This window comes from Sphaerulina musiva (assembly GCF_000320565.1).
Source record: "Sphaerulina musiva SO2202 unplaced genomic scaffold SEPMUscaffold_2, whole genome shotgun sequence".
Classification (NCBI taxonomy): Eukaryota; Fungi; Ascomycota; class Dothideomycetes; order Mycosphaerellales; family Mycosphaerellaceae; genus Sphaerulina; species Sphaerulina musiva.
The window spans coordinates 352,720-376,015 of NW_016017384.1; the positions used below are offsets into that span (position 1 = coordinate 352,720).

Here is a 23,296-nt window from a genome sequence, read left to right on the forward strand (position 1 = left end):
AATTCTGGATTTGACCTACAGAGTCTACCTACATCTAAAAGCGTATCTCTCTGGATACGAATAGAATTGCTCTTTTACTCAGGCAAGGCGCTAGTTCTCGATGCTCGGGTTGATACAGCGCCCTGGCCAGCAAACGGCAACCCTTCGGATATCGGATGCGGTCTCGTGCACTCACCTCAGACGAAGACCTCGGCAAAGAGCAGTATGCTGGAGGACAAAGAAGTAATCAATAAGATATCAACATGCTCGGACTGGAGCAAAAAAACTCGAATTAGATTCTGGTCTACTGAAAGCTGACGGGCGGGGAAAGATGGCAGTGATGCTGATGCATCTAGGTAGATTGCAACCCCGACCGTACCCAACACTGCACCAACTATTAGCCATGACCAAGACGACGGAGCGAGACCACCCTGGAGACGACAGTACCCACCGATAACTCCAGAGTCTCATGCCCATCTCTCAAAGAGGTACCCGCTCTACGCTGTAGTGCTGCAAATCACAGACCACTTGCCATCGGCCTTTGCAGGCGTTCCACAGGCAAATTGCGCAGTCGACTCAAAGCGAAGCTCAAAAGTACCATTGGTACTACCCTTGAAGTTGACATTGGCGCTGGAGTTGTCGGCACTAATTCCAATTCCCGTTCCTGCAAGAAGACTCATCATCAGCTGAAATCGCTCCCCCAGGTTCAAAAGTTAAGCACACTTACCCAGCTCCAAAGTCGTCGGCGTAATCTTCCAACCTCCACCGAGTCCAAAATCCGAAGAACCAGCATCGATACCACCTAGAAAGAAAAGTAACCAGTTAGCATGATTAGCCTCTCTCTCACACACACGCCTCCCCTTTCTCCCCATCTCCTCCTTCCCTTTTCTTTTCTTTTCCTATCACATCACAACAGGCTTTTTAAGAAAAAAGAAAAAAGACATACCTCCATACCCCACCTCATTCTCCCAATTCACTCCACATCCGACTCCAATATCTCCAAACGGACTCAATTTCCCTCCCGCAGCAACATGTCCTTCTCCGCCCGTGCTATTGGTCGTATTTCCCAAACTGAGAATCGTGACGTTGTACATGGAGGGCATGGAAGAGGAGGAGGAGGACTCGTAGCCTCGCTCTTCCAGAGCGGCTCCATGTCGAGGGACAGGAGAAGGTTCGGCAGTGGCTCGAGGGTTCAAGTTGGCTGTGGCGAGGTGGGCGAGGCCGGCGATGAGGAGGGTGAGGGTGGTTGGGGCGAACATTTTTGTCCCGTGTGTGGTGTTTGTTGAGATGAGATTGAGAAGGAGTGCTTGAATGAGTTGCTTGAATGAATGACTGACTGACTGAAAGGAGAGATTGGAACCAAAGAAAAAGCAGACTGGATGATGATGTTGTTGTTGTCAAGTAATGTAGGTAGGTACCTGAGTAACCTGGGAAGTTCCTAGAAGATACACGTTTTGACCACTACTAACTATAACTCACTTACCTACTAAATAGTGGAGCACAGCCAGCACTTTGCGAGCACCACCATTCACGTTGGCAGGACATTGGCACCAACACGTTCCCTTTTAGACTTCTACTACTAGTAGAGTCCTGGACCTTGTTCCAGTTTCCTTTGATGAATGGATATTCGATTCCGCGATCGAGCATGGTCCTTGGACTCCCGGGCCCTCACCGCATCAGCCGAAATTAGACCTCATCGGACAAGATGGACTAGACTGGGTACCTCCCTGGTCCTCTCTCTACCTCCCTGAGGCTCCTTCTATGGATGCTGGATTGCTGGATTGCTGGGCAGCCGGGATTGGCGATCTTGTGCAAATAAGCTTTGTCGGGCCGAGGAGCCTCCATGTCTTGATGAGAAGTCGCGCGGTAGTCCAGCGTCTGGTCTTTATAGTATCGTGTTCTTCATCATCATCATTATCATCATCATACAATCTATGCGGATCATTAAGTCGCTTGGCGTTCAGCGGGCTGCGAGAAGAATTTGTACATGTTGTGCCAATACCACTGCCGCTGACTTGCTTCCACCACTCTAGACCAGGTATCGGAAGCGCTTTGTCACAGCGGGAGCATTACTCGGGTCGACCACTCCTGATACAACCGCCTCTACGGCTTCACCTCGGTCAAGCTTCTTGTTGGCACGCACCAAGATGATACGCAAGGCAGCCGCCATGATGATGGACAGGACCAGAGTTCCACAATTGACGGAGAATGCGATAATGTATCTCGGTCCTCCAGAGTACATGTACGAAGCATAAATCTGCGAAGCATTGGCCACGGCGTTGATGAGTGCAATCGCGGCCGCACGCTTGGCCGGTGGACGCGAGATGGTGTTTGATATCCAGGCCAGGATGATCACATAGGACGTGTATACTCCTGGAACCATGAGCATCATGGCGACGTATCGAGGAGCCACGGACGTGGTGGCAGCCGCGAGGACGAATGCTGCGATACCCACGAGCAATGGTAGCGTGACATGCAGAAATCGTTCTCCAGTCTTGTCTGCATGTAGAGCGTTGGCAAAAGCACAGAAGACTGCGAGGATGTAGGGAGGGGCCGTGAGCAGGAGCGAATTGATCTTGTTGTAGCCGAGTGTCTCGACCACAGTAGGGAAGAAGTTGGTGACAGACGCGGCGCTGACTACTCCGAGAAGCATAATCATCAGAATCCAGACTTTGATGTCCTTGATGGCCAGAACGAAACCGTGGAAGAAGGATTGGTCTTTGCTACTGGTCCAGTCGTCAACACCAACGTCTTCCTGCAAGCGCCAGACTGCGAGTTGACGTTCTTCCTCTGTGAGCCACTTGGTGGTCGTGGGGAAGTTGGGCAAGATGAAGAAGCACACACTGGCAACGGCAACGGTCACAGCGCCTTCGATGACTGCATGATGCTGTTAGTGGTGAACATACGAGAGAGACAAGACCACGCATACTGAAGAGCCATCTCCACGCCGGAAGGCCGAGCTTGCGATCCATGCCATCAGTGATACCCGCGGCGATTAAACCAGCGAATGCACCCGAGATGAGGGAACCCGAGTACAAGACGGCGGATCGGAAGGCGAGTTGCTTTCGAGTGTACCAACAGGAGAGGAAGAAGAGACCTAAGAAAGTGGCAGGTCAGTCGTCGGGTGCTACACACAGCAATGACCGCAGGACTACTATGAGAACTCACATCCAGGAAAGTAGGCGGCTTCGACGAAACCCAGGAAGAATCGAATGACGACCAGATGGGTAAAGTTCTTGGCGGCGGCCGTACACAGCGAGACGATACCCCAGACGACCATCATGCCGGGCAGAAACAAGGCCGGTTTGCCGATCTTGTTCAGGAACAAGTTGCTGGGTACTTGCTACATCCTGTCAGATTTGTTCCATTGAAGAGAGAGAGAGAGACGGCTGTCACATACCATCAAGATGTAGCCCACAAACAGAATCGACACACACGTCTCATACTGCGAATCTGTGAGACCCAGATCTTCCTCCAGCCCCGGAGTTCCCGCGAGTCGCGCAGTGGCAATATTGTTGCGATCGAGATAGTTGAGAATATACATGATGATGACGGGTGGGAGCAATCGAATGTCGATTTTCCTCGTCAACTGCTTCTCCAGCACTTCTCTCTCCGCCGGACTCATCGCTCGCACCAGGGGCGGTGGCTCCAAGCCTTGCGGACGCTTGTCGACATCGTCGACCACCTCGTCCAGGTATTCGGTGACGTTCTTATCGTCGGGTCCGTCGTCGCCCGAGATGCGGTCGCTAGGCTGGTCGTGAGTGACGCGGGCCATTTCTGTTTCTTTTTTTGTTTTCCTGTTCTTGGGAGGAAGAGGAAGAGGAGGAGGAGGAGGAGGAGGAGAACGACGAAAGAAAACAGAAACAAAAACAAGGCAGGAGAAGAGTGATTTTCTCTTCTTCTCTCACTCGGGCGGTGAAGAAGCAGCAACAGCAGCAGCAGCACATGAATAAGAGGTATGTGTAGGGGATTAATGTATTTAATCACACTTACTACCGAACTCCACCGTGCCACCGAGTCGACGGCCCCGGTGACCCCATGGGTAACATTCGAGTGCGCGTGTGGGCCGTGGAGACTCTGGAGATGGTGGATGCAATCACACAGTAATGCCTCCTATTACCTGCTAGCTGGGAAGGGAGGTGGTACTGCTACTCCACACCGGGCTCCACTCTGGAGGGTGTCGTTGGTCGGTTGGATCGGGGAGGCAAGAATGGGTGTAGTGGATGGAGACTCGGAAGGAACGACGGTGGCAGACGTGAGTAAGTGGATGAGTGGCGACTCCACTTGGGCGGTGGTGAGTGGTCAATGGGCAGTGGTTAGTGGGTGATTACCTCCTACCTCCTAGTTGGAAGCGGAGAGTTGGAAGTGGAGAGTGGTGAGTGGTGAGACGGTGAGACGTGCCTGCCGTGCGGTTCTGTCCAACACTATAGAACTGCCACTGAACTGAGCAAGTGCAAGCTACTGAGAGAGAGGTACGAGGCAAGAACCGCCCGTCGGCCCCCACGGCCCTTCTTACCCGCCTGCCATACCTAACGTGGTCCTGCCTGACCCGACGTGGAGGGCGGTTCGGTAGGCTGAAAAGAGCCTTCCGACACCCTTTTCAATTGCCGACATCGGCACATGGACTGATGATTGCAGGGAGGGACCTGTCATGGAGTGAGTGTGAGCCGATTCTTGAATTTCTTGCACTTTCTACTGCAGGACGGGAGATATCATCACTACCTTACCTGGTATCTTACCTTATCTCCTACCTCATCGTCGACCGTGTCCCATTCAGAGAAATCCTGTTGACCTGGGCCTCGGCCCCGAATCATGCCTCTCCTTCCGTTTCATATGCTCCACGTCACGAATCCGCTTATATTCCATGTAGTCCTCGAGCTCTTCGGCCCATGGTCGTTCCAACACCTGTTCGAATCCCGTCTGGTGCGGGAGCCGTTGAAACTTCACTATGTACTCCGTTTCTTTGCTTGTGAAGTTGGTCTTCAGGGACCAGCCAGTGATCTTGTACCTGCCATATGCTGCTTTAGCGGAGCTCGATATGCTGAATGGGGAGTCATATAACAATATTGGGGCAGTCCCGTTGCGATTTCGTACAGCCCATCATATCTCACTCCTGCTCTCGGCTTCCACAGGCTGTTGAGTCGATGGCTGCGGAGTATGCGAACAGGGTGACGCGACGAGGGCGACGCTGCTGTCAAGCGGTAACGTCCTGGATCATTACTTCGTGCACGGTATTGGATCGTTTCGCCATCCGGTGCCGAAATCTCATCACTGCCGGTCATCACGACTGCATAGGCGGCGTCAGCGCCACATACAATGCCCCCTTCGCTGTTGCTACTGTCGATAATGCCAGCGCGATGGGCGAAGAGCGGACTGATCCACCAGCTGTATGTGGTCAGCTTACTTTGGATTCACAGCATGACAATCTGCCTCTTACTCTCCGGGCACAAAGCCCAGGTCACCTGTCTTTCTGGATACCATGGGACTGAGCCTCGAGCCCGGACTCTTCAGCCACTTCACGATGAGCTTCTCTTTATTCAAATCCTCAGGCCTGCAAATCCCATGGAGCCTTCCGCCTGCTTCGTACAGGAGTATGCCTGGTATATCTCCGAACTTGCTATACCATACATCTCTCAATGCATCACATCTCTCGATGAGCTTCTTGGGCCACCGAGTGGCCAACCCGGAGACCGTCTTGATGGCAAGGTGCATCCGGCTGTACCGTAAGTCGTCGGAGCTGATGTCGCACTCGAGAAGTTTGCGAAGCAGCTCATCCATGGTCAGTATGTCGTCGGAGTGGAGGGCGTCCGGTCCATTGCGAGCGACTTCAATGTCGAGAACATCTCGAATCCAGCGGCACTGCTGGCGAAGCTCTTCTCGAGACACTTTTTCGGCATGAGCAGTCTTCTCTCGCTGTAAGCCCACAGATGGACCCTCGCGCGGCACAACGCTGTCCCTCGTGGATGCCTTGGTGGACAGAGTGGCAGGGCGTGGTACCGCCATGTTTGGTGCTGTTGTTATCCGAACGAGCGGACATGACGAGCAGGCGAAGCAATCCCCTCCCTATTCATGCGGGAAGAGCATAAGAGCTCGTTGCCAGTGGAGGCAAGTAGCATACAGCATTATTAGCACTAAATCATCAGGAAGCCGCAGTCTGCTTCTCGTAATTATAGCATCTCCTTGACAGGTCGTAGTGGGAACGGCTCCCACACCCGCACCCATGCGCACGAGCTTGCTGACAGCCTGACAACTAACTTCTAAAGGTGTCTTTTGATGTGGGATGTATCCTGGCCTCGAATTTCATAGGTGAGAGTACCTAATAATCGAGGGGAGGGAGGGCTGGAATGCCATCGAACTCTTGGCGAGAAAATGATCGCCGACCTCGCAGATGATATCCGTCCTTTCCCACCAACACCAACATCAATAACGACAACGACAACATCCCACAGAAAGACATATCCCCCAACATGCCTACTTACAATATCGTCGTCTTCGGAGGTTCGAATCCCCATCGTAGCCCTTCACAGAACTGACACGGACTAACGCCGGCTGCCAGGTGATCACTGTGGTCCGGAAGTAAGCACAGCTCGCCAACTCCATCCATTGATATTTGCCATTCTGACATGAAAATAGGTCACAGCAGAAGCATTGAAGGTGACACACAGATTCCGATCAATAATAATCATCTCAAGCTGCCTATACTCATCAGCACTCCTCAGATCCTGGATGTCGTAGACAAGAGCAACGCCGATGTTCACTTCAACATCGAGCAACACGCACTCGGAGGCGTATGAACCACACACATTCTACAGCTGCTGGCTGGAACTTCGTTGATGATCGTCGCAGGCTTCGATTGATGCACATGGCGAGCCACTGACAGATGCAGCTCTGGCGGCAGCCAAAGCTGCTGATGCCGTGATTCTCGGTGCCATCGGAGGGCCAAAGTGGGGGACTGGCAAAGTTCGTCCAGAGCAGGGCATCCTGAAACTCCGCAAGGAGATGGGTACTTATGGAAACCTTCGCCCGTGCTTCTTCGCATCGGAAAGCTTGGTGAAGTCTTCGCCATTGAAGGAAGAAGTCTGCCGAGGCGTGAATTTCAACATTGTCCGCGAGCTCACTGGCGGCATTTACTTTGGCGAGCGAACTGAAGACGATGGCTCTGGCTATGCCATGGACACCGAGCCCTATTCACGCGCCGAGATTGAGCGTGTCACCAGACTGGCTGCTCACCTCGCACTTGCAGAAGATCCACCTGTCCCGGTCTGGTCTCTCGACAAGGCCAATGTCCTCGCCACGAGCCGATTGTGGCGCAAGACCGTGACGGAAGTCATGGATAAGGAGTTTCCCCAGCTCAAGTACGGCCATCATCTCATCGATTCTGCAGCGATGCTCATGGTCAAGAATCCGCGCGCCCTCAACGGCATCATTGTCACCAGCAACCTGTTTGGCGACATCATCAGTGATGAGGCATCCGTCATTCCCGGCTCCTTGGGTCTGCTCCCCAGCGCGAGCTTGACAGCTTCGCCCGATGGAAAAAGCAAATGTAACGGCATCTACGAGCCCATTCACGGTAAGTAAGAGGACGAGAGACAGAACCCCTCCCCCCCTATAACATGTTCTTCTCCTTTGTACTAAATGCTTTTTTTTTCGAAACAGGCTCTGCACCAGATATCAGCGGCCAGGGCATTGTCAACCCTGTTGCGATGATCCTGTCACTCGGCATGATGTTCAAGTACTCCTTGCAACAGCCCGAGCTCTCCAAGAAGATTGACGAGGCAGTTCGCAACGTCATCGAGAATGGCATCAAGACCAAAGACATTGGCGGCTCTGCCAAGACTGCGGAAGTGGGTGATGCTGTGGCGAAGGAGCTTGCCTCTCTCCTGAAGTAAGGCCTCCTGAAGTAAGGTGATAGTAGGATGTCTGTCTCGGTATCTATCCAAACCACGACCTGGAAGTTATATATACTGTACCGGAAAGACAAAAAAAAAAAAGAAATGTAGGCTCGAGCCTCTTCTATCAAATGCTCTTTCTTGTGAAACTACATGCACCCTTCTCAACTCCTCCTCCTCCAAATTGCCATTCCTACTATCACTACTACTCCTCTCCTCCCACCTCCCGAATATACGGAATCCCAGTCAACCGAAAGCCCCTCTCACTCAACTTCGGCCTTCCCGACTTCGGCACATCAAAATCCCACGGATCCAATTCCCCATTACGATACAAAGGCATATGTCCCACATGAGCCGCATTCGGCCAATGTGTCGTAGCCTGACAATCTTCAAACGCCTTCTTCTTCCTCTGCAAATCCTCCTGCGAGACATCACTCACTGGCATATAGCATGTATACACGGCGAAGCGGGGCTGGGTGGTACTCGTCGGACTGAGATTATAGTGCGGAGTTCGAGAGTCCCAGATGACGAGATCGCCGGGCTCCATGCAGACTTTTTCCCATTCGAGGCCTTTGTTTGCGAGCCATTGCATGCCTTTGGGGGAGAAACCGTACCATTCTTTGGTCCTGTGGGGTTGGGAGGAATATATGTGGTTAGTAGGAGGAGGAGGAGGAGGAGGAGGAGTAATAACAGGGGAAGATATGAGAAGAAGAGGAAATAAAAAAAAAGAACTTACCAAGCAGGAACCTTATCCCCTTCTTCCTCCACAAACGTCCGATGAAACTCCTCACTCACCAAATGACCCCCTTTACACACAATCAACCCACCATCATCCTTTCCATTCTCCAACAAATTCACCAACCCTTGCAAACATCGAAACCCTGGCCGCGCAGGATCCTGATCTTGATGTGGCCACGGAGAGTTGGGTTGTAAATCTGTTCTGCCCGGAAATCCAAAATTCACCGCGTCAAAGGAGACGATCAAATCTTCCGTTTCGTACACTTTTTCAAACGTCTGCACGACTCCCGGTTCGCAGCGGATCGACCATGTGAAGGTTTCGTGGGGGAGGCCGTAGCCTGCGCACATGCCCTTTTCGCTGATGATGGGGAGGTGGGACGTGTGGCGGGTGGAAGGGTCGTGGCGGGAGAATCCGAGGCCGCTGTGGGAGTATGCATGTTAGGTAGTATTTGATGATTGATTGATTGATTGAATTTATTGAATTTATTGATGGATTGGAATGAACAACACGTACAAATTCTCCAGCCAGGTGTACATTTCATCAACATATTTCTCCGCCCTTTCACGGGGCACGGCGCCCTTGATCACGGCGAAGCCGTCGCGGAGGAGGTCATCGCGAAAGTCTCCATATGTGTGGTGAGAGCCTCGAAGGAATAGCTTATGAGCCGCAGTGGGCCCGGGGATAAACTCAGTAGTGGTGGTAGTAGACATGATGGGAGGGGAAAGGAATTAGGTTGAATGTGGTGGCGGGGGTATGTGTGTGTGAGAGAGAGAAAGAAGAGCGACTTGCAGGACCTTCCTTATACAATCAGCGGCTGAGATATTCTGGCCTATCCGAATGTATGCCTGCAATCATGGCATCTTTCGAAAGGCCGAACTTGATGCTGCGCCGCGGGCAAGCTTCACGTAGCCCGATCTCCCCCAAGAAACGAACTCGGGCGAATCTGCTTGTCCTATCCACTTTATCCGTCTATGCAATCTTTTCGGCCTTGACAGTCTGCCAGTTCAAGTGTTGGAACTTTTGCACATCTGTCCTTGGCCGATCCAGCAGACTTTCCCTATCAGCAGCAGCAGGAGTCTCCTTTGTATACAAGAAAGCTCTTCATGGCAGTCCGTCCTTGAAACTGTATATTCCAGGCCTCGACACAGACTTTGATCATTCATTCGAAGACAACGCGCAGTTGCACAGTTTTCCACGATCAGGCACATGTTCGCCAAGGTAGTCGACCATGTGTTGGCAAGCTGTGCTCACACTTGGAGCATGTGGAGTTGCACTCGCAGCATCCCTACAGTTCCCTGATCACTATGGAACCGCTGTCTGGGAGGAATTACCAGCTCTAAAAGGTATCATCGTCAATTTCCCAGCCTGGCTTTACTACGCTCGGACTGGGAATTTCAAACTCGTAATCGTCGTCCTCGATGTCATCCGTTGCATCGGCACCAGCAGTGAGCAACAGGTCCTCCACGATCCTCTTACTCGCCTCTCGTGCCGGAGTCTGTACAAGTCTACTTTGTGGCACGTGAAACTGCATGGTCTTGGGCGGGCTGAACTCGGGCCCGAAGTCGTCGTCATCCTCATCGCTGTCGGCGAACATATTACGAGTGCGGTCACGAGTTGCTGTATACGCTTTGTCTTGCGCAGAGAACAGTTGTTTGCCTGTGGACGTGGTAGGTGGAGGAGGGCCATTTCTGCGAGCAGCAGGTGTCAGGACCGATACACCAGGGGTACGAGGGGCTGGCTTGGTGGGAGAAAAGAGCTCGCTACGGAGTTGAGGCGCGGAGATCTCGGGCGATGACTGTGGTGAATCGTCCCAGGCCTCTTTCTTGGCGGCAGTGGCAGGCGTTTGTTTCGAGTATGCTGTTGCCTGGCGCTGACGGCGCTGAGTCATGGGAGTTGCTTGAATGCGGTAGTTCTTGTCCAGTACACGGTGCATGAGAGGATCATGGTTCTGCTGTTGCGCACGAAAGGCAGACGGGGGTTCGAAGGCAGACTCGGGCTGGAATGGAGACGAGGTGTCGCCCATGGCAGTTGACATACGCGGTGTGCTCGGTTGCTCAGAGCCGGGAGTATTGCCGCCCATGGGATTACGGCCCGTGTATTTGCGTGGCGAGGGTGAGCGATATGATGATGCCGGTCTACTCCCTTGTGCTCTCGCTTTCCCATTCGATCGCGGTCCAGACGCTGGTAGCTTTGGAGTGGTCTGTACGCCTGTCATCTGTGTAGGGGACTCCACGCTGAACTCCTCCTCCTCCTCGTCTTCCTGTACAGTGGCGCCCGTGACCGTACTGTCGTCGTGAGAGGCATCCGTCGGCGTCTGAAAGGAGTGCGTGGCGTCGGTTTGCGTGTTGTCCTCGTTCCCGTTCTCTTCATAGCCGGACAGGGAGACATTGGCCGAAGCCTCGAAGAACTGCTTCCAGAACTGGCGGTGGCAGGTCAGTTGGTATATACGCTCTCATACCTGTTCGCGCAACGCATCGCCGACATGTCCTTCTCTTCACTCATACCTTGGAGCCCTCCCACACCTGGTTGCTGTGCTTGGCGTAGTCCTCGACGATGGGTAGGATGCTGCTGGTCACGATGCGGTGCGCTTTGCTGAAGTTGCTGTCGATTTCCTGCAGGGTGAGCGTGATTTGCTGCTCCAATTTCTCGAGTTCTTCGGGCAGCGTCAGGCCACGCTGGTGGGTGATGATGGGGCGCGACATGATTTCTGGTGTAATTTCGACTCAATTGATGGTGTGGGAGGAACGCGCTCTTTTCGTGGGAGACGCGTAGTAAACGTTCGAAAGCCCCACCAGAACTATTCTAAGGCACGGTCCTTTTCTTGGCGTTTTTCTCCAGTCTACCACCACCTCCAACACCATCACCTTCTCTTCCTCTTCCCCATCCTCATCCTCCATCTCCACCACCACCACCACCACCACCACCATCACCACCACCTCCTCCTCCTCCTCCCAAAAACCATGTGTGCCACCGACGACAGTATAACTTGACCAAGACCAAGACCCTCTGCACTTCGGAACAAGCTATACCGGTGATCGACGCCCAGATACTGAAAGTGTCCAACATGATTCCCTCCAGCTCCCAGCTCCACTCTCCTCTCCCGTGCCACAATGATGCGGGAGCCTTCCATCCTGTTTTGCATTCGAGCTCGGTGGAACGGAACAGCTCTAAACGACGGCCCACCCGTTCATATCAGCCATACCTACCGAGACATTCCTGCTGCAAAAAGAGGAGAAGCTCCTCATATCCACCTCATCTCGTTCCTCCTGCTCTTATCACTCGTCAGGACTGTGATCAGATCTTCGAGCGCATACATGTATATATATATACATATAGGGTTAACAATGTGCCTTTCGGCAAGCTATAAAACTTATCCTCTCTTCACTGTTACAGACAACCCATCGAAGTTCCGCGATTTCGTCGATATAGCATCTCTGCAGAACGCTTCAACGAACTCACCTACCTCATTTTTCTAACAACAACAGCACTGACTCCAGCATGACCCGAGTAGCAATCGTCACGGGCTCCGCGCAAGGAATCGGCCGCGCCATCGCCCTCCGCCTCGCGCACGACGGCTACGACGTCGCAATCAACGACATTTCCGCCAACCAACCCCTCGCCGAAGCAGTCGCCCAAGAAATCCGGGACATGGGCCAAAAGTCCACCGTCGCCATCGCCGACGTCTCCCGCCTCTCTGAAGTCACCCACATGATCGAGCACGTCGTCCAGGAACTCGGACCCCTTACCACCATGGTCGCCAATGCCGGTATCGCCCAAGTCAAACCTCTACTCGACTTGACCGAAGACGATTTTGAACGCATGTTTCGCGTGAATGTATTTGGCGTGCAGAATTGTTATCAAGCTGCTGCGAAGCAAATTATTAAACAGGGCACTGCTACGCCGGAATCTCCTGCGAAATTGATCGGTGTATGTCGCTCTTCTTATTACACCTCGCATGGACACCATCAATCTGTGGACGTTACCATGTTAATTTCTTGTTTGCTTCCTGTTTCTAGTGTTCTTCCATTGTCGGATTCAAACCTTTTGCCCTCCTCTCGCATTACAGCGCATCCAAATGGGCCGTGCGCGGTCTGACGCAAGCATATGCCATGGAAATGGCAGAATACAATATCACGGTGAATGCGTATGCCCCGGGGATTGTGGGTACTGCTATGTGAGTTGCCTTTTCTTTCCCTCTCCCTTTCCTTTTCCTTTTCACTCTCCCCCTTTTTTGTTTTGGTTCCACCCTTCTGACTGACTCCACCTCACTCCCATTTTATTTCTGTATCTAGGTGGGATCTCATCGACGAAAAACTGGGAGAAAAAACAGGAGCGCAAAAGGGAGACACGATTAAAAAATATACGGGAGAATTGATTGCGTTGAAGAGGACGAGTACGCCTGAGGTGAGTTTTTTGATGAAATTCTCCCCACAAAAGAATCCGGAAAAGAAGACAGAGAGAGAAAAAAAAAAGAAAAAGAAAGAGAAAAAAAAATTAAAACGAACAAGAAAAAAAAAAACCTTATACAATACATACATATAAGGAGGAAAAAAAGAAAGAAGACACACATTCACCAATACTAGCTAACACTGATGATTGTTTTTTCTCTTCTTGTGTAATCTTCTAGGACGTCGCAAAATTAGTGAGTTTTTTGGGAAGTTCGGATTCGAATTATGTGACGGGACAGACGCAGGTTGTTGATGGGGGGATTATTTTTACTTGAGAAGGAAATGAAAAGAGGAAGAAGAAAGCAAAAAGGAAACAAAAAAAAAACAAGCCCAAAAAAGCGAGGAGAGGGAGAGGGAGAGGGAGAGGGAGTGGGGAAGTGGAGACATAGACGGACAGACAGACATATTTCTGTCATATGAGAGAGAGAGAGAGAGTAAAGTGTCTTCAAGAAGATGTTTATACTAGTATGAGCAGTCATTGCTTCTACTGGCTATATCATCTCTATCGAAATGGACAGATGGATCTAAATTCTCCCAACTTGACCTGACTCGACACTCATAGCAAGAGACTGTGCATGATTGCACGACACATGCTGTTGCAGTGAGACGGGATTCGTCTAGCATAATAGGGATCGATTGGAGGCAGTGTACAGACAGCATCATCGAGTCTGCCACTCATAACCTTTTTGCCCGTGTCGAATACACGAAAATGGCATTTTCCGCGGCGCTTGGTCGGTGTAGGCCGCGGCCATGTCTCGATGGAAGCAGCAGGTCGACGCTGATCTCGTAGACTACCTTAGGCTTGTGAAGCACTGCAACACCTCCGTCTGCCGTGCCCATCGACTATACGCGGGCTCGCATTGGAGCTCCCTCGTGCATCACTCGAATTTGCAAATCCTGAGAGAAAGTGGACCAGCCTGCTACCGGGGTATACTCTCCATAGACAGGATTGAAAGCATGACTTTTCGAGTAGTCGACGCCTCCTTTGCCGAGCTGAAGAATGTCAGTCCCGCTCTTTGTGATCAATATATGACAACGTCACGGTTGCCATCTTCTTAGCGTCCAAAGCTGAACCAGCCCTTCTTCTGCGGCTGCGGTGCAGATTCGTTCGAGGAACCGTTCAAGGCAGGTGTCTGCTCGGCAACCACAGCTTCAGCTTTGCGGCCAGGATACTCGATGTAGTTGAAAGCAACATCGAGGAACAATGGCTTCACGGGCACCGGCTCCATCTTGGGCGGGAAGGTGACGAGATTATTGAGGTCCACCTGTGTGCCAGGAGTAGGGTACTCCGTCAAACGCTGAACAACAGGGGCGGCAGAGGTCATATTCTTCTTGGCAGCGATTGCAGAGTTGGCCTCCAGAGCCTGCATCTCTACAACGGCATGCATGCGAGATGTAAGTGAGCTGACATGTGTCCTCACGCGATCAGATTCTGAAGAATGGACATCCAGCGTTGGTGGAGTGCTAGTGCTATGAGCATTCGAAGATGACACTGGGTTCGCGACAAGATCCTGCGCTCTCTTCAATAGCGCGAGAGCATTGAGATGATTGTCCAGTAGAGAGTGCGAGTACGAGATGTTGAGACACTTCAACGCGCGGAAGTAGCTTGCCTTGCCGTCCAACTCGGCCACAAAGCTCTCGTCCCGCATAGCGCCACGCAGCTCTTTGATCGAGTTGATGCTCTGGATGATGGCATCGTACAGCACAATGCGCTCACGCAGGCGTGCAAGCTGCCGTCCCCGAGGCTCTTCCTTGTCTGGATACTCTGTGCCATCCTTGCGTGGATGTCTGGGCTTCTTCTGCATCTGTGCTCCAAAGGACAAGCCATCATCGTGTCCTATCAGAATACGATATCTCCCCACTCGCCAGGAGACAAGATCGTAGTTCACTGACAAGCTGGTGACTCGCAGATCTTGCATTCGAGCATCACTTTCGTCTACTCGTTCTTTTTCCAGTTCATCAATGGCTCGCTTCGTGGCGTCTGCCGCATCCTGAGACGCGATCAGAACATCGTCGTAGGCCGTCGCTTTATCACGCGAGGACGCATTTGGATTGGTGGTTAGATACGAGCGCAGTCTTGCTTCAGCCGCCGTCACACTGGCCAGTGCCTGCCCGATGGAAGCATCCACGATATTAGCTCTACGCCCGCGCCATGAAACACTGTTAGGAATCTCTTGTGGCGCCGTCTGTCCCTCGTCTTCAGACTTGGGCGCAGGCTTATCCTTCAACGCATATGCATCGAACTTCTCGACTGCAGACACAAGCTCCCGGTCATCTTTTGGGAAGTATCGCTTGGCCACGGTCGGTATGGCTATGGTACGAGAGAGCCGAGCTTGGTAGGCCGCATATCGAATGGTTGGGTCCACCGTGTCTGCGAGGACAGTCCTGTATACTTCCTTCTTCTCCTTCTCGAGGAGAGCAGCATATATGACTCTCGCTTTTGAGTAGTGTTGCAAGCACAATTGCCAGCCTTTCTGCCTCTCCTCGTCTGATCTCTGCCCTCCAGAATGCCTTTCGAACTCTTCTGATCCCGCCAAAGTCGCCTGATACGCTCGTGTCTCAATTACGTCCTGCTCACTCGCTTTGGAAGCTCCCTGCTGAAGCAGCTTTACCAGGCCCTCCGCGGTGTTGGCAGCTTTGCTCAATCGCGAGATCAGATGGCTTCGCGTGGATCCAGTGATGCCCCGCCCGCTGGCGTCGGCCGTATGCGTGGTTTTGATGTGCATAGCGTGTGCCCAGGCTCGCTCCGCTTGAAGCAATATCAAGAGTGCGAACTCATGGTTACTGCCCACGTCCTCTGCCGTCACTGGCTTGACCGCGAACTTCTCTCGTTTGTTGGTCGTGCGGCCGAGCCTCCTTCTGGTGGCCAGAATCTGTCGGGAAAGCTGGGCCCGGTAGGCATTGTAGTCGCCAATGAGGAGCGCCTCGCGGTGACTGGCGACAAAGTGCGTGACGTCCATGGCTACGGCGACGGTGATGTATGAAGTGAGTGATGGATGTACGGAAGGCCGATATTCTTTAGAAATGTACCGAGTGGGGCACCCGACTTGCCAAGGATATCGAGTCTAAGAAAGACGTCGCTCGACGACATCAACATCACTACCTACATGTAGGTACCTACAATGCCATGACCATCACCGGCAACGGCGCCTTCTCACGTCCCATCGCAAGAAGTACACGGCCGCGGATTTCCCAATTTCCGCCGCAACCGACGACAGCCCCGACTCATATGCTTCACTCCGGCGGGCCCGACACGTGTTCTCCTGTAGAAATACATCTTCAAGGGACAATGAACAAGCGACGGAACTTCCAGCGCGGCGTGTCATATGCAACATGGCGCACGCATCACGGTTGAGGAGGCCAATGGACACGTTCTTTCGTTCCTGTGCAGCTCAACGGGCCAGAAACGGCCAAAAATGTGCCAGAGCTGCCGCCTTCTCATGCAGTGCAACATCCGTGGCTATCAGCACGAGAACAGCCACCTTCGCGCTGACGGCGTGGCTGATAGTGCCGCCATGGGATTCACAAGCGTATAGAAAGAGTCTCTGCCCTGGCTGAGGCAGCACGAGCACGAGCACGAGCATCCGCAGAACCGCAGTCCTTCTGAGCTCCTCCTTGTACCATCCGCAACCGCATCAATCACCACCCCCTTCGCACCAACAACCACGATGGCAGCTGTTGAGGCCACCGCATCCTGCCTCCACTCTCTGGGCCCAGCGCATCATGAAGCACTGGACGCATCATTGACTCGAGTCGTTCATCATATGGCAGATGCCATCAACGCTAGGTCATTTGATCCGACATCATACCCATGGACACATCTCTCGGACGACTTCACTGCGGAGCTGTTTTTTGCCGGATGGGAGAGGAATGTGGTAGGACGAGATGCTTTCGTCGATTACTTCGAGAGTTACATCGCCGCGCATGCAGAGTACTCGGTGCGGATAGTAGACGTCGTTGTAACCATTACGAAACGGACGGGACGCGCGAGCATCTTCGCAAACTTCGAATCAGACGGCATTCCACCAGGGATTCTGAGGGCGACCGTGGGCATGTGGGAGTTTGCGCCCATTGGTGACGGATTATGGCGTTGTACGAATTATCGATGTGTCCCCGGCATCAATCCTTGCGCATAAGCGGCAGCAACAACTCTCACGTGAGAAAGCGCGACGATGACAAGACGTATACGGCGAATGACAAGCGCCGAATGATGGACGATACTGGCTGGTCCTTGAGTCACTGGACCGAACTCTTCCGTTCGCGAAACAATTACAACGCCTACAGACCGCCTGATATTGCACTTCAGCTCGGCGAGAACTACCACCATCTTCATCATCAAAGATGTCGGGGCTCAAGCTCCGTCTTATCTTACAGCGCAGTGGCGGTATCGATTTTCCACTTTTCTCGCTCCTCTCCAATCTCATTCGTACAGCTCGTCGTGCTCGGCCTCTGTCATGTCCTGTATTGCCTCTGCAGCCACACCTGTTGCACCGGAATCGTCATGAACACGGACCTCCTCATTCATACCGGCCCCACCATCATCGGCAAGGGTATCGGTGTCCTTGTCATTCACATTTGCTGCACCTTCATCGGCAAGGGTATCGGTGTCCTCATCCTGCCCCTCATCCTCGCTCATGCTTTCGGGTGCATCGCGTCCTTGTCCAAGGCCAATGGCCTCGAGCAAGAACGCCGCATCAGCTTCAATATCAGTTTCAACATCACCTTCAACATCACCTTCAACACTTTTCTCAATCTGGTCATCTTGAGCTCCATCTGAGACCTCCACACGCTCGGCTGCTCTTGGCTCATCCTGTTCCTGTTGGTGTTCAGGACTAGCGCTCGTCTTCGTGTTGGGGCTTTTTTCCAGAGACGGTGCTGGTGACTCCACGATAGACCCAGTGACTACCCACGCATTCAGATCTTTCGGTACAATGTGAGCCTCAAGATACAGTCTGCGATCATTCTTCTTCCATGCATCTGCGTTGAGAAATTGCCATAGCGGGGTTTGCGTCTCCTCGGCATGACGCGTCAGGCAATACATCTTCCGGTCCTCATTTTTTCTGCCGGGACTCTGTGGGGACACCCAGATTTGCACGCTCCAAGTGTCTGATAGAGGTTGCTTCCACAGCGCCGAGGACGAGAGAAGATTCTTCTGATTCTGCTCGCCTACCTTTGTCCGCACTTCGGAAGCTCTCAAGATATCCATGACTCGCTTGCATACCGTCTTTCCCCCCTTGGTAGCTGAGATTGAAAGAACGATGTCCGGGAACCATATGAATTCTGGTCCTGTGAATCCGGATCCCTTTGGTGCCTTCACGTGGTTGACGCAACGCACGGCAGCATATATGCTGTCTTCTGGGCGGGCACCGTTGAGGCCAAAGTCTTGTTGCGTCTCGTTGTTTTCGTCCAAATTGTTGAAGCAATAGGAGGGTAGGAAGGGCATGCCCGACCCCACGATCATGGGCGATTGCAGTCTCCTGTACGTCGCAATGGCCTTTGCCAATGCGTCCAGGTTGGAGATACCAGCAAATGGCTCGATCAACTCATGGCGCGACGCGAATTCATGGTTTGTGTAATCTTCCTCCCAATACAGGCTATCGCTGCAGCTCTGTCCAATGCAGTACCCATCAAACTCGTATGCGGAAACACTGAACAGACTCGGGCTGTAGCCCGGAGATATCCAGGCAAGGAGTGGCCTAATGGCGGCAATTTGCTTCATACCAGCAGCCTGCTTGCTGCCTTTGGGCTCGTCGCTTGGTGGGACTCGATCAACTGTTGAACCGACTCGAATGTTCTCGTAAACTTGGGCTACGTGCGGCTCCCACATCAGCAGATCATCCTCCGGAACGGCCACCTTGCGGCTCCTTGGAGCGAAGACCAGGTACACCTCCAGCGTGTTCTTGGCCAGGGGGTTTGGGAAGAGATCTCCCACAACCGAGACATTGAGTCTGCTGTCTCCGAGTCTGACGTGGACCTTGGGAGTGTCTGGTGCCGGAATCGAGGCCAGGAAGGCAATTTCCAGCAATCGCTGGTCCAGAGCGCTATCCCAGTTCGAATCTTCTCTGACCCTGTGCTCCAGCTCCTCTCGGCATCTCTCGTGCAGCCTCGAAATTGCGAGGGCGGACGGGCAGGCGAATCGTGCCCTTGGCCAGGGGGTGGTCGCGGAGGCGCCGTTCTTCAGCGGGTCGGCCTTGTTTGCCCACGTTCGCTGAGTGAACGTGATGATCACGTCCACATCAGGATTGTGGGTGGCCATGTTGTTGTGCTGGTCAGGTGTATGCGGGCTGCTCTCAATCGATTCTGTTCTACTGCGGTCGCTGATGTTTTCCAAGTCACGGGGTTTACAATCACGTGAGACTGCTGCGCTTGGGCCTTCAAGTCCTTTGAGAGACATCCCACGCCCTCTCTCGACCTTTGCGGAAGCATCTCCTGTTCCAACAACATTCGCAACCTTTTCAGTCTTTTGGTCTGGCGGCCTGGCGTTTCCTTTCTCGGAGAGGTCTGTGTTGGTTCGAACGCGACTCGACTCAGCACACCCGGATTGTACAGTCTCTCTTACACGACCGCCCCCTTTTGACGTCTCTCGGACAGCGCTGCGGTGTTCCAGGTGCAGCATGACCGTTTTCGTCGTCGACTCGGTACTGCTACCTTCGGTCAAGCCCTTGACCTGGCGCAGGGTGGCATGGCCACATGGCTCGGTATCATAGTGCGCGATGCACTCGACAAGCTCCCTCACATCTGCTCCAAAGGTGTGCCTGAGAAGTGGCACGACCTGTGACGAGAGTTGCTGCAAGAAGTGGTCAGCCTGATCTGTTCACTGGTGGAATATGGCTTACACTGGCGATGGCGGTCTTCCTGAAATCCAGCCTTGCCGGTATGCGGAATTCTACAATCTTGGGGTCCCCTTCAGGTGGCTCGCTATCATGTCGTGGGCAGATCATGAATCGCAGGTTCATGATAGGATCGTCTGCGGCCGTATTGGCCTTCTTGGTATTCTTCTTTTCCGCCATCTTGATTGCATTCGACCGAGAGGTATGTCTGGGTGTAAGCAAGGAAATAGTCCACTATACGGCAGTACATTCTGGCGCTGTTTGCTCAATCCGCCAGTTCGATCAAAGAGCTTCACTTTCAAGATAGACGAGACAGTTCTAGACCGGGGTAATGCGAATGATCATACGTATGAACCCAGATCAATCCAGCTTCTACAGTGCTCCTCGCTCCTTCACAGAGACTATATGAGCTTCCAGATATAACCTCTTATCCCGAGTCCGTACAGTCAACGCCGAACTCAAGAATTGATGCAGTTTCCCTTCCGTAAACCGATACAACTTCCTCGGCCCCGTCTGCGGCATCACCCAAAATATCATCCCCCAACGCCCCCGATGCTCCAACCGAAACAACTGTTCCGAATCAAAACTCGCTCCATCTTGCCTCCCTCGACGATCAATCAGCTCGCGCAGCAACTCCACAATATCCTCCATTTCATCTCCTCCATCCACCACAATTCGAATATCCCGCGGAAACGCCACGTGTCGAACCCCTTCGTAGTGATTCACCATTGTCACAGCTACATCGATTCCCTGAATAGGAAAATCTGCCAATCCCATTCCAAGATCTTGCGCAGAATACTCGTTGTAACAATATGTTGGCAAAAAGGGGATTCCACTTCCCATTTGCTGCAACTCACATTCCCCATTTCCATTCTCGTCGTGTTCTTCTTCTGCAATCAACCCCTTCACCCTCTCCAACAACTCTTCGCGAGATTCTCCTCTTCTCTGCACGGATTCGAGAGTTCCGAGGAAATAATACCTGTTTGAGAAGGGGATGTGGTTCCAGGGAGTCCATTCGTCGGGATCTCCGATGCAGAATTCGTCGAAGTCGTAGGCGTGGACGCGGCTGAATTGGATGGTGGTGGTGGATGAGAAGGGGTTGTTGTTGTGAAGCCAGAGGAGGAGGGGTTGAGTGTATGCCTATGAATAAGTAATGAGAAAAGGGAAAATGTTAGATTTTCTTTTTTTTTCTCGGTTTGTGTATTGAAAGAGAAAAACGGAAAACGGAACCGGGATAAAAAATGTACATGTCGACGAGATGAATGATAAGATAGATAGATCGATACACAACACTGTGTCGTAGGAGGAAGGCAGGGAGGTAGGTAATGTACTTACAATCCCATCCACAAACCCCCCATGTCGTTTCTCCTGGACCTCTGATTTCCATTCATCCACAACCGGCACATATCCGATTCTCATCCTGCGGAATTGACTCTTCTTCGTCTTCTGCTCCTTCTTCTCAGAGTCGTGGTTTTCTAGTACCTGTAGTGATGATGATGAAGTCATTGATGATGATGATGATGATGATGAACGAGGTAGGATGATACGCTCCTCCAGAGATGATGCTATAGCAGTAATATGCTTATTATTATTATTGTTATTGACTCGCAAGACTTTGCAATCCAACGTGATTTCCACATCTAATTGTAATGAACGGGAAGAAGAAGAAGAAGAAGAAGAAGTTTTCGTCTTCATCGGATCAATAGGAAAGAGATCCCCCAAAACATCAATACGATGGAAATGATCAAGAGAGATAATTTCTGTCTGTATCTCTTGCTGTTCATAGCTTGTTGCCGTTTCTGCTGCTGCTGAAGTAGGGAGAAGTACCTTGATAGAAGATAATTCGAGAACGTGATGTGCGCAAGTGAGAAGATGGTACAGGTGAAAATGGGAATCTGGAGTGACGAGCTCCATGACGAGGGATTTGAGGAGATTGGGGAGGTCGCTGAGAGGTTTGGTTGCGTCGATGACACCTGGAAAGGTGTGAGGTTGCCAGGTGGTGGGGTTCCAGTGGGAGAAGTTTCCTTTGTGAAAGCTGATACGCAGGGTGATGTTGGTGTTGTTGTTGCTGTTGCTGCTGCTGCGGAAAGGCTTCGAGGGGGTATTCTCGGTTGGGAAGATCGCGTGGGAAGGCAAGGGTTTGAGACTTGTCTGTCGTCGGCGTGGAGGCTTGCTGATGCCCTTGGAAAGCTTTGTGGGTGCCATGGGTTCTTGGAAAGGCGTGGGAAGTCTTCTTCCCTTTTGCTTGAAGTTGTTAATGGTCTGATTCATAGTGAGAGTATTGCTGCCTGGGAAGCTCTCTTGTCTAGTAGGGGGATGGAGGGCAATCTATTCATGACCTATATCCTCCAGAAAGTGCAGAAGGCGTCTGTAGAGTACCACCTAGCCCACGACTGCTTCTTTCACGCGGCTTCGTGTTAGGCCCAGATTACTCCGGTCACTCCGCTATCTCCAGGCATCCATGGCAGCCTGTGGAATGACATGAGCATATTTCCTACACAGCACTAGGATACGTGGACGAGTATGATACGCTTGATCGAGAATCCCAAGACCTTCTCGGCGGGACCATTGATGGAAAGCCTCTGTCCTTCATTTCTGCCTGCTCAAGACAAAGGATACCAATCACGGTGACCACGAACTGCTTGACCATCCTCGAAAGTATGGTCAAATGCTTTGGTAGTCGTCCTAAAGCTCTTGGCTCTGTCAATATAGAGAGTGTCCAGACCAACCATACCTGATATGAAGTCTGGAGATCACACTGTCAATCAACGTTCTTGTATATCATGGCCTATCCGTCTATGAAGGCCGTATCCTGCGAGAGCATCGTGTCGTATTCTCACTCGTCTGACTCCGCTATCGCAACCTCTCATTGCGTAGTAACCTTGCCATCATTCTCCACGTTCAAGAACTCGTTCGAGGCCAAAGCGTGGACCTTGTCGTCTGGGAACTCGGCACTATCTCACATCAGCTGTCACCCCATACATGAATATCACATCAGCACGATACGTACGTGAATCCCTTGATCAACTTGTACTCGTTGACAATCTTGCCGCCCTGCTCCTCGACCTGCTTCTTTGCCTCTTCATAGTGCTTGGCATCGGCGGTCTTTGGGTCCTTGAGCGAGACCTGAAGAGAGAGAGTGTGTGTGTCAGCTGTCAGTCCTACCAACACGCTCCCTGTTCAGCTGCGTGCAGAAGGTGGAACTGCATACGTTGATCTTGTAAGTCATTTTGAGGGTTCTGAAGGTGGTGAGTCTGCGGATGATGGGAGACAGGGTGGTCCAGGGGAAGTGAAGTGAAGTGAAGTGGAAAGGGGAGAAGGAAAGGGGGGGAAAAGCAGGATAGATATAGAGTCCCAACTCTCGATGGATGAATGTAGGAGCCGGTTGCCTGGCCTGGCCGGTGACGTGTA

General features: G+C 52.2%; 11 protein-coding genes across 11 annotated transcripts; 3 read left to right on the forward strand and 8 right to left on the reverse strand.

The window, feature by feature from the left end:
• Positions 1 to 476: 476 nt before the first annotated feature.
• SEPMUDRAFT_36834 (uncharacterized protein) lies at positions 477 to 1,073 on the reverse strand (the record flags this gene model as incomplete). Its single annotated transcript, XM_016908650.1, has 3 exons — positions 477 to 643; positions 707 to 781; positions 926 to 1,073. The coding sequence occupies 3 exons, from the start codon at positions 1,071 to 1,073 to the stop codon at positions 477 to 479; spliced, it is 390 nt and encodes a 129-aa protein (XP_016763077.1).
• A 281-nt stretch (positions 1,074 to 1,354) lies between these two features.
• SEPMUDRAFT_146966 (MFS general substrate transporter) lies at positions 1,355 to 3,905 on the reverse strand. Its single transcript, XM_016903994.1, has 4 exons — positions 3,380 to 3,905; positions 3,148 to 3,322; positions 2,909 to 3,076; positions 1,355 to 2,856 (listed from the first exon to the last, which is right to left on the reverse strand). The coding sequence occupies exons 1-4, from the start codon at positions 3,752 to 3,754 to the stop codon at positions 2,009 to 2,011; spliced, it is 1,566 nt and encodes a 521-aa protein (XP_016763078.1). The 5' UTR covers positions 3,755 to 3,905; the 3' UTR covers positions 1,355 to 2,008.
• A 2,510-nt stretch (positions 3,906 to 6,415) lies between these two features.
• On the forward strand, positions 6,416 to 7,958 carry SEPMUDRAFT_146967 (3-isopropylmalate dehydrogenase). The gene is made up of 6 exons (XM_016903995.1): positions 6,416 to 6,477; positions 6,536 to 6,555; positions 6,613 to 6,633; positions 6,699 to 6,767; positions 6,826 to 7,549; positions 7,636 to 7,958. Exons 1-6 carry the CDS (start codon positions 6,447 to 6,449, stop codon positions 7,866 to 7,868), a joined length of 1,098 nt encoding a protein of 365 aa, XP_016763079.1. The 5' UTR covers positions 6,416 to 6,446; the 3' UTR covers positions 7,869 to 7,958.
• A 45-nt stretch (positions 7,959 to 8,003) lies between these two features.
• Positions 8,004 to 10,006, reverse strand: SEPMUDRAFT_146969 (uncharacterized protein). The gene is made up of 3 exons (XM_016903996.1): positions 9,121 to 10,006; positions 8,605 to 9,027; positions 8,004 to 8,494 (listed from the first exon to the last, which is right to left on the reverse strand). Exons 1-3 carry the CDS (start codon positions 9,315 to 9,317, stop codon positions 8,074 to 8,076), a joined length of 1,041 nt encoding a protein of 346 aa, XP_016763080.1. The 5' UTR covers positions 9,318 to 10,006; the 3' UTR covers positions 8,004 to 8,073.
• Positions 9,944 to 11,309, reverse strand: SEPMUDRAFT_138740 (DASH_Ask1-domain-containing protein; the record flags this gene model as incomplete). Its single annotated transcript, XM_016902886.1, has 2 exons — positions 9,944 to 11,026; positions 11,112 to 11,309. The coding sequence occupies 2 exons, from the start codon at positions 11,307 to 11,309 to the stop codon at positions 9,944 to 9,946; spliced, it is 1,281 nt and encodes a 426-aa protein (XP_016763081.1).
• A 708-nt stretch (positions 11,310 to 12,017) lies between these two features.
• On the forward strand, positions 12,018 to 13,330 carry SEPMUDRAFT_59266 (NAD(P)-binding protein; the record flags this gene model as incomplete). Its single annotated transcript, XM_016909488.1, has 4 exons — positions 12,018 to 12,534; positions 12,624 to 12,781; positions 12,900 to 13,011; positions 13,235 to 13,330. The coding sequence occupies exons 1-4, from the start codon at positions 12,106 to 12,108 to the stop codon at positions 13,328 to 13,330; spliced, it is 795 nt and encodes a 264-aa protein (XP_016763082.1). The 5' UTR covers positions 12,018 to 12,105.
• A 181-nt stretch (positions 13,331 to 13,511) lies between these two features.
• Positions 13,512 to 16,015, reverse strand: SEPMUDRAFT_146970 (uncharacterized protein; the record flags this gene model as incomplete). The annotated part of the gene is made up of 1 exon (XM_016903997.1): positions 13,512 to 16,015. The coding sequence occupies one exon, from the start codon at positions 16,013 to 16,015 to the stop codon at positions 14,111 to 14,113; it is 1,905 nt and encodes a 634-aa protein (XP_016763083.1). The 3' UTR covers positions 13,512 to 14,110.
• Positions 16,016 to 16,721: 706 nt separating this feature from the next.
• SEPMUDRAFT_130740 (uncharacterized protein) lies at positions 16,722 to 17,772 on the forward strand (the record flags this gene model as incomplete). Its single annotated transcript, XM_016902371.1, has 1 exon — positions 16,722 to 17,772. A coding segment is annotated over exon 1 (633 nt), but the record flags the coding sequence as incomplete, so codon positions are not given.
• SEPMUDRAFT_36734 (uncharacterized protein) lies at positions 16,966 to 17,130 on the reverse strand (the record flags this gene model as incomplete). Its single annotated transcript, XM_016908646.1, has 1 exon — positions 16,966 to 17,130. A coding segment is annotated over one exon (165 nt), but the record flags the coding sequence as incomplete, so codon positions are not given.
• Positions 17,773 to 18,021: 249 nt separating the features above from the next.
• Positions 18,022 to 20,240, reverse strand: SEPMUDRAFT_146971 (uncharacterized protein; the record flags this gene model as incomplete). Its single annotated transcript, XM_016903998.1, has 1 exon — positions 18,022 to 20,240. A coding segment is annotated over exon 1 (1,650 nt), but the record flags the coding sequence as incomplete, so codon positions are not given.
• Positions 20,241 to 21,817: 1,577 nt separating this feature from the next.
• SEPMUDRAFT_146972 (uncharacterized protein) lies at positions 21,818 to 23,214 on the reverse strand (the record flags this gene model as incomplete). Its single annotated transcript, XM_016903999.1, has 3 exons — positions 23,097 to 23,214; positions 22,896 to 23,011; positions 21,818 to 22,839 (listed from the first exon to the last, which is right to left on the reverse strand). A coding segment is annotated over exon 3 (339 nt), but the record flags the coding sequence as incomplete, so codon positions are not given.
• Between the last annotated feature and the right edge of the window lie 82 nt (positions 23,215 to 23,296).